The sequence below is a fragment of the Danio aesculapii genome, chromosome 3 (assembly GCF_903798145.1).
Source record: "Danio aesculapii chromosome 3, fDanAes4.1, whole genome shotgun sequence".
Lineage (NCBI taxonomy): Eukaryota > Metazoa > Chordata > Actinopteri > Cypriniformes > Danionidae > Danio > Danio aesculapii.
Window position 1 is genome coordinate 16,698,896 of NC_079437.1, and position 10,014 is coordinate 16,708,909.

Below are 10,014 nucleotides of genomic sequence, written 5' to 3' on the forward strand. Positions count from 1 at the left end.
GCACGTTTTTTACTGCAGCATTTTTACACCATGAAAATAAAATAAATTGGCATTTTGCATTGCCACATTATGTCCAAGTAAGCCTGTTCACTATAATTAAGAATAACAATTATAGCATCAAAACCAATGGGTGATAAATGTTTTAACAACTCTTATCTCCATTACATAATGTTGGGGTTTTTAGTTTATTTTGTTTATATACATTTTTATTCACTAAGATCTATTTAACTATATCTATTTTAGTGCTTTTCTGGCTAATTCTGGTGCATTTGCAGCACTGTCCCTGCCAAATAAACAGATAAATAAGTAATGTTTTATTTATTATAAGCATGCACTGCAGTTTTGTTAAAAGCTGTCAGTTTTAAGACTCAACAGCTGAATGAAATAATATAATTACTTTGCGCCATTATTGTTATTATCGTGTTGAGATTGAGACCTTTTTTTAGAATGACATCTTTATCATCATTATACAGTAGTTATTGTCTTGGGTGTGGTGGCATGTTTTGTGAATGTGGATTATATTTTAGTGACGTCACCAAAATGAAAGTTGGAACGCATTTTATACAGGAACAGGAGGCGTAGGAACACATGAAAACATTATGTCCTCAAGTGTTGCAACGTTTTAAAATCCGACTGTGAATTGATATTGGACAAGAACATTCACTTCACGAAAACAACTGTGCTTCCCAAGTTGAATTAAATTAAACTCCCCTTGCAGCTTTTTTATTATTCATTCATTTTCCTTTGGCGTAGTCCCTTTATTCATGAGGGGTCGCCACAGCGGAATGAACCCCCAACTTATCTAGCATATGTTTTACACAGCAAATGCTCTTCCAGCTGCAACCCAGTACTGGAAGACACCCATACACACACACACACACACACACTCATACATTACAGCCAATTTAGTTTACCCAATTCACTGAGTCAGCCTGTATGGATGACTGTAGAAGTTCTGACATATTATAAACACAATTAAAGCAAACAAACAAACAAAGAATTAAGAAAATATATCATTTTTATTACAAGTCTGGAAAAAGTGCATTCATTTAGAGGTGAATTTTTGTTTTCTCCCTTTGGTCAACCGTGTGAACAGAACAATCATAAATATGAAAAAGCATTCTTCCGCAACACTTTCTACTGCAATCATCTTCATCTTTCACTCCACAGATATATCATTTATTCACACACACACTCTCTCACACATCTCAATAAATTATATATTATATGGTTTTGAAATAAATAGGCTTTCCAAACATGTCCAGCAAAGATCTATGCTGGCATTCGCAGTCCAAAATCCAACAAACTGGATTAAATAAGAGTGTCTGTTCCTCTCCGGAACTGATGCATTGTAAAAGGTGATCTGTTTTCCCTCAGATTGCTCTTCTGAGTGAAGTCTGCTGTCGATGGACTCCAGTGCCGTACAGTTTCTTTGCTCGCGTCTCAAAAGCGTTGACCATCTGTTTGACCCACCTCGTCGAAAAACATTGTGGCCAGTTGCGAGTGGAGTAGAGATTTGAACTCAAACGTCACCTAGAGAGCAGGACAGAACGATACAGGTAACATTAGCACACTTTTAGAAAACACTGACATATTTAATCAACAATGTATGGGGTTATATTGACGTTTTGAATGGGGTGTATTTTCAGATCCTCCACTTTGTTTTGTTAAGTTTCAGTGGTTTTGTTGCATATTTTTTATAGCATTCATTTTCTCTCGGCTTAGTCCCTTTATTAATCAGGGGTCGCCACAGCGGAATTAACCGCCAGCTTAGCCAGAATATGTTTTACACAGCGGATGCCCTTCCAGCTGCAACCCAGTACTAGGAAACATCCATACACTCATTCACAAATCATTCGGCTTTCTTGCTGTGATGTGACAGTGCTAACCACTGAGCCACAATGTTGCCCAATTTTTATTTTTTATATCAATTAACCATAAAAAAACGAACAAATTGAAAAAACAATTTTGTTGAATGAAATGAACTTGTCTATTCCTCTCAACTTACAACAATGAAACTGATTTAAAATATTAAGCTAAACTTAGTATAAATAAAACTAAACAGCTTAATAATAACTACATTACTCTAACCCAGGGGTCACCAAACTTGTTCCTGGAGGGCCGGTGTCCTGCAGATTTTAGCTCCAACCCTAATCAAACACACCTGAACAAGCTAATCAAGGTCTTACTAGGTATATTTGAAACATCCAGGCAGCTGTGTTGAGTCAAGTTGGAGCTAAACCCTGCAGGGACACCGGCCCTCCTGGACCGAGATTGGTGACCCCTGCTCTAACCAAATAAAACAATAACTAAATTGTATAAATAAAACTAAAACTAAATACCCCAAAAAAACTTTATTAAAATAAGTTAAAGTATCATAAAATCATTTGTTGTCGTGACATTTTGTCATATTTTTAGTGTGTGTATAATTTTTTTTTATCAGTGTTGGCATTTTAAAAAATCTAAAGACATAAAATGTTTCCTCAACTAGGGTTTGGCGATATCAACCGATTTGGCATCATACGATGCCTAAGATGAAACATTGCGATGGACAATGTCATCGTCGTCGTAGGTGGCTAATTGATTCATAACGAATTAATTATTTGTAGCCTACCGTTTCACCTACCTGACCCGCATGGTCTTCGTTTATATAACCAAATATATATAAATAAAGAGTTGTTACACACATAATTACCACCTGTCAATCACTTTTTCTGCAGGACTCTGGTATGAATAGGCAGAGTGATCTATGTCGTTATAATGGCGTCAACAAACTTGGTTGGCACAAAGGTGCACAACCAACAGTATCTGAGGTTTTCACTTATATTACTAAGTACAAGCATGAAAGCGAAAAATTGATGCAGTATACTGACGCTGTGACGCGTTACCTGATAGATTCAAAAGACCGAAGAGCCGTTAGATAGAAACATGCACTGCTCTCTAGGGTTTTGTGCTCAAAGCACTCGTTGACTGCCTGGAGCTCATATGTGTGCGTATGCTGCAGCGCATGCCTGTGTGTGTGTTTGTGGTCATGTGATGTGCGTTTTCAGCGGTATAGTGTGGAAGGAGGGCTTTTCAGAAATTCTAGATGACACGCCTGCATGAACGTGGATCATTTTCATTCTAAAATGCCTTTATAAAACTAAGACGTATTCGTGTAAACGAGGCCTGAGTGTGTATTATGCTTGAGTGGGTTGCTGCTGCGACTGGGGCGGGGCGTAGGATTGCGACGCCGACTCGGCATCGTGATGTCTATTGGCCATGAGTGATAGACAATGGCATTGTCTATCGACCCAGCCCTAGCCTCAACCCTTTATTATTAGATATTACTAATTACCCTTTATTACTATTATACGAAGAACTATATATGATTAAACTCTGCATGTACACTGATTAAAATGTCATTTTCATGAAAGCCTAAAGAGTAACCTCTTCACTCAACAAATATATTTTGCTGCTTGTTCAAACTACTTATATAAAATGAGCTGAATCAGCACAATTCTGGAGTGTTTTTTTTGAGGGGACAACTTAATTATTTTATGTTTAATCCACTTAAATTTGTAAAAACAATTTAATGTAAACTTAATCAATTTGTGTTAAGACAACATGAATAATTGTGTGGAACCCAGCCTTTATTTACAGTGTGGTAACACTCCAATGAGTGTCCTATAAAGGGTCAATGAGTAGATAAAAATGTTTTAGTTTGAGTTATATCTTATATAGTTTATATTTTACTTGAATTCAAATATTTATCAAGTGATATTTAATGGAGCAAAGAAATTTTAACAGTAATTCTGATAATAAGTCCAATAATTTTTTCTTCTGGAGAAAGTCTTATTTGTTTTATTTCGGCTAGAATAAAAGCAGTTTTTCATGTTTTTTTTTTTTTTTTTAATTATTTAAAGGTCAATATTATATTAAGCTATTTTTTTTTATAGAACAAACCATCGTTATACAATAACTTGCCTAATTAACCTAACCTGCCTAGTTAACCTAAGTAACCTAGTTAAGCCTTTAAATGTCACTTTAAGCTGAATACCAGTGTCTTGAACAATATCTAGTGAAATATTATTTACTGTCATCATGGCAAAGATAAAATATATCAGTTATTAGAAATGAGTTATTAAAACTTATGTTTAGAAATGTGTTAAAATCTTCTCTCCATTAAACAGAAATTGGGGAAAAATTATACAGGAGAGCTTATAATTCTGACTTCAACTATATATCTTTTTTTACTCCACTCTGAACTGATGCACAAGTTCATTCATGCTTCAGTCAAACTTCATTCTTTTTAATCAATGGGTCCTTTAATCTCCCAAATCCCTGTGGCCCCCCTGTGATGTCCATCGCCCTGTGTCTAATCCCGTGACATTTAGGTCACAGAGTTCCCTTCGTCACTGGGATGGTTCTCATGCCAGTCTTTCTCCCCTAGCTATTTAAGGAGAACCGGAAAGGCAAAGCGCGGATGATAAAAATAGCCCCTAATCCAGTCTGAAACCTCTGCTCACTTTGAACAGGAATTATGGGATTAAACTACCAAAGAGGAGGCACAGGAGTAAAGGAAGTGATAATGTGATGAATGTACAGTAGATGCTAGATGTGTGTGTGTTTTGATCTAGGTGTGTGTTTGTTTCTGTTTCTCAGTACTTACAAAGAACTCCACATTGCAAGACTGTCCTGCAGCTCCAGGAGTGAATCGCCACAGTGTCTCAAGGTGATTGAAGAGAGAACCGTCTGTACACACCGCCTGAAACACACACACAAACTTCAAACAGGTTGCCACTGACAGCTTACAGAGACCATACATATGCTGATATAATGATGCATGAATGTATTGAGTGTTAAAGGGTTAGTTCACCCAAAAATAAATATTCTGTCATTTACTCCAAACCATCATTTGTTCCAAACCTGTATGAGTTTTTTTTTTTTATTTGAACACTGAAGCAGATTTTTTTTTTAAAGTAAAAACTGGTAACCATTGACTTTCTACTGTGGAGGTTAATGGTTACCGGTTTTCAGCTTTACTCAAAATATCTTTTTTTGTGTCCAACAGAAGAAAGAATCTCAGAAAGGTTTGCAACCACTTGAAGCTGAGTAAATAGTGACCAAATGTAATTTTTTGGGTGAAATATATCTTTGAATGACAGTGTTTCCCCCAAGTTTACAGTTTTGGGGGGGGTGGATTGGGGCTGCTGCACGGCATGACGCAGCATGGCTGTTCAGACTGACACTGACACAAGGAGTCATGGTCTTTTAATGACAGCAGTAAATAACTGAGCAACTCTTTGAACTTTACAACCATTTGTAAATTATAATTTAACATTTATATCTTTTGTTTTATTTTCAAACTGTGCAGCTTTTGTCACTGCAAATGTATCTTTATGGGCTTCTGGAAGAACATTTCCTGAGCCTTTCGGTATGGAAAGTCAGAAATGTCTAGCCCATTTATTGAGACATTTATTAAACATGTCTCTTATAAAAATTTAGATGTGAACGTGTCATGGCCAGAAGCAGCTTTACAGAAAATAATTCATCCATTCATTTTACTTCAGCTTAGTGCCTTATTTATCAGTGGTCACCAAAGCAGAATGAACCGCCACAGAAAAATTACAAACGATGCAATCTGGAACCATTGCAAATGATGAAAGATGAATTTTTTTTAAAACTGCACATCTATAAATCAAATACTTGTTTACTAAAAGGAAACGGGCTCATAAACTACGGTTTATAGCAATGAGTGTATTACAAGACGTTATATTATTAAACATTCATGCTATACAAGTTTTATCTAATAATTCCAGCCAGCTTTTAGTGGATTTGCAATATTGTCAAAACAGAACTTTCAGTTCTTATATGTAAACAGGCCTAAATACATGCAGGACCATTCAAATGCTCGTCTCCAATTATTGACAGCAGATCTCTCAATGAGAGAGAAAGAGGGATTTGCACTCGCAATATCGTTACTGCTGTATTGATTTAACTGAAGAAATGTAATGCTTAGACCATAATTGCTCCTCTTGCGATCTGTTCTCTTGCTCATTCACTCTTGTCATGTATTTCAATTAATTTTGGGGGATAACGGAGCCAGTACGAATTTGCGGGAGTGGTCAAAAGATTGGATGAGACACTAGATAGAGGAGATGGCTCCGCTCGCGTCACAGCATGGGATGTCCGCAACGTATTTAAAGAGGGATGCGGGTGTATTTGAGGACCGGGCGGGAGACGCACGACTTCCGGGAGATTATCATTAGTTTGCGGGCATCTGGGAGTCTCCATGCATTTGCAGGAGACTCCCGAACTTCCGGGAGACTTGGGATGTCTGCATCTGTATATATTTTGGCTGCTGTGACGTGAGCGCAGAACAGAAATGACATGCTGTTGTGTAAATAAGATATTACATACGGCTATTAGGATTGTTTATTTAAAAAAATGTTGTGATCTGGCGCTAAATAGATAATACAATTAACATGACTTCAAGGGGGGCGGGTACAGCCGTGGGGAGGGCGGGGCCATCCTAATATAATGGTAGGGGAAACACTGAATGAGTACATTAAAAAGTAGATTTCTTTCAATTTAATCACAAGGCATTGTATATCTTGAGTTGAGATCTCACAAAACATCTGAGTAAACGTATTGCCTCAAAACATTGGAGTTGATATTAATAACTACTTAATCTTATTTTGTACATCAACATGTTTGTGAGGAGTGGTGTGAACAGGTGTCTCGCATTAAAGGGGTAGTTCACGCAATAATAAAAATATCTTTACCATTTACTCAAGTTGTTCTAAACATTTATGAATTGCTTTCTTCTGTTGAACATAAACAAGATATTCTGAAAAATGTTTTGCTCTATAATAGGAACAAAAAAATACTATAGCTGTTTTTTTCCAATATTATTATTATACCGTATTATACCGTTCAACAGTATAAAGAAACTTAACAACAGAACAAGTGGCGGATGAGTAAATGATGACCATATTTCATTTTCAACTATCCCTTTAAGCTCTACTCATCACAATGCTGATTACGATGTATTTGATCAAACAAGCCAATTAGTTCAGTCTGTTTGCAGAAATGTCACACAAACTCCAGTCTATGATTACATGTTAGTTAGCATTTGCATATGTTAGTTTAACTGTCCAAGAGGCTATTTTTAAACACTTGCATGATTATAGTTTTGGTCCTAAAGTTTCAATTATTCAACAAAATTTTAAGAACGGAAACCTCTGTAAATTTAATGATAACACAAAATTACAGACTCTTCATGTCTCCTTATGTCTATCTTGTGTATAAACACTATCAATAATAGTTCAAAATAGTTAAAAACTATTCATTTCAGCACTCATTTTCCTTAAACAATCTGATGCAAAGCATGTTGGGAACTAGAAATCTGCTTCAACTCAGGCAAAGTTCACTTTAACTCAGTAAAAATTGACGTTTGTGTAACTCTTAAAGGCATTACCGAAAAATGAGAAATCAAACCTGAATGAGTCCCTTTCTTATATTAAACACAACAACAGATATTTTGAAGAATGCTGAAAACCTGTAACCTTTGACGTCCGTAGCATTTACTTTTCCTACTATGGAAGTCAATGGTGTTTGTTAATTTAACTATCAAAGATATTTTTAATAGTTTTGGTCCTCAAGTTTCAAGTATTCAACAATATTTCAAAAACAGAAACCTCTGTAAATGTCATCATAACACTACTGCAGACTTTTTGTGTCTCCTTATGTTTATCTTGAGCATGAACACGATTAATAATATTTCAAAATAGTTAGAAAAAAGTGCTGAAATTAATAGTTTTTAACACAATCTGATGCAAAGCATGTTGGGAACTAGAAATCTGCTCCTTCTCGGGCAAAGTCAACTTTAATTCAGTAAAAATGGAAGGGATAGTTCACCCAAAAATGAAAATCCTGCCATCATTTACTCACACTTAACTTTTTTTTAAACCTTTTTGAGATCCTGTCTTATAATAAAAGCAAAAGAAGATGTTTTGAAGAATGCTGAAAACCTGTAAACATTGTCTTCTGTAGTATTGATTTTTCCTACTATGGAAGTCAATGGTTACTGGTGTTCAGCTTTTTCAAAATATCTTTTTGAAGAAAGACACTTAAAACGGTTCCCCCACAAACTTTAATTTGTGGGTGAACTATCCCTTTAAGTAGGCTACAATAAACATATTTGAGTGATATGAACTCATTTTATTTAATTCGATGGTTTGGTTTAAAATCTTTTTTAAAACAAGAACGTTTTGCATTGACAATTGACATTGATTTGCTCTAATTCTTAGTTTTTAGACTCACTCGGACTTGGTGGTTAGGGATGACGGTGACCTCAGAGGTGTATCTTTCCACAATTGGAGGGAACCCGATTTCAAGCTGAGCTCGCATGTCACCATTTCGGCCCCTCGTGACCTTTGACTTCTTGCACCATGGCACAAACTGCTGGTACTGCTCCACATTGGCAACAACATCATACATCTGCTCAGGTGAGTAACTGATAAGGAAAATGAGGCAAAATATTAATAACTTATACTTAATATTGGATTGAAAGTGGTTTTACGCGATGGTTGTGTGTACATACTTAATGCTCCGGCTCTCTGAATACTCCATTCTCTTCATGATGAGGGGCGCTGTTAAATTAATGAAGCTTCGGCTGGGCACCATTTGAGAAGATACTGAGGGAGGAGGTGGTAAACTCACACGCCGCGTTTCTAAGATGCCACAGGAGCTCAAATGTCTGAAAATGAAATATAAAAAGTTATTTACCCAACAGGAACAGAACGCCTACATGCCACAGTTGAGTTCACACTTCTAAAGGGCTGGCAGATTTGTTCACTACAAATACATTGTGACGCAGTGTTTTCAGAAATTTCTGTGTTGACCAGGGTAAAAAGACGTACTTTCTGGTAAACAGTCAACAGCAGGCGATCGATACAGCTACCTCCGTTTCACAGCTGTGTGTCACGCTGCCAGCAAACGGCGCGCGCACACTGGCACTACATTCAAATGATGCTTTTTTTTTCTCCTGGTCATTTTTCTTGGTCGTTATTTCTATAAAAATAACCTTTGCATCTTTGAAAAGCAAAATTAATTTACTAAATCAGAGATGTATGGATGTAGTATCGATAAAGCACAGCGAGTTTTGACCGAAAAAACGATACTTCTGGTGCACTCGGGACTCTCCGCTCTTTGTAGCTTTCAGTTTTTTTTTTTACCGTCTGTCCCGTGACTTTCTCACTCCACTGCGAGTTATTTTACACCAGCACTAGCAGCTCTTTGTCTCTGTTCAACCAAACTCACAACACAGTCGACTATTTCAGTAGGTTTTCACCATGGCAACCACTGCAAATAAACAATTTGCGCGTATTTGTTTACATGCTACGGACATGTTTTAAACCGAAAGTAGCCTGGGCAGTTCTCTGAACTACTTACAGCGCGCATATTTATTTAGTTCATGTGTAATAATAAATGCATTTATTTCGACGAATACACCAAACTAATGTGTTTTAAAGAAACAGATTACATTCCAGTAGGTATAGTACAGGTGCGTTCGCCTTTTTACCTGATAGTGCAACTGGAGTTTCTCCTCATGACATCGAACGACTGTTTCTCCGACATCTCCATAGCCCGGAGGAAAAGCGAAGTGGCCTTCTTTGCCATTTGTGCTTGTAAAATCACCTCTATATCACTAAAGGTATTCCTAAACGCTCCGGGTGGTGATAGTTGTCAGTGCGCGCAATAACCGGTGTCTCGGTTGAAAGTGAAGCGATACCGGAGAAGTGCTTTACTGTTAAAGCGCAGATGTGAGCAGTGACGCACCGAGAGGGAGGAGTCGAAAACCGGCCGCCGCGGGTACAGATGCGCTCTCAGAGTTCCACCCTCAGGGGGTTGGCGAGACATTGACTGTCTGAAATATGCGCTCCAGGCCAGTGGTTCTTGACCTCTTTTTGTTTTTAAACGCCCTCCTCCATTCTTCCCCACCTCCAGTTGTTCATTACAAAAGCCACT

The 10,014-nt window shown here is 37.2% G+C and overlaps 1 protein-coding gene across 1 annotated transcript; it reads right to left on the minus strand.

Annotated features, from left to right (window-relative positions):
• Positions 1-1,000: 1,000 nt before the first annotated feature.
• Positions 1,001-9,788, minus strand: si:ch73-141c7.1 (coenzyme Q-binding protein COQ10 homolog, mitochondrial). The gene is given in 6 exon segments (XM_056453267.1): positions 1,001-1,469; positions 1,471-1,533; positions 4,652-4,747; positions 8,308-8,500; positions 8,588-8,743; positions 9,569-9,788. Coding segments are annotated over 6 exon segments (702 nt in total). The 5' UTR covers positions 9,667-9,788; the 3' UTR covers positions 1,001-1,373.
• Positions 9,789-10,014: the final 226 nt, after the last annotated feature.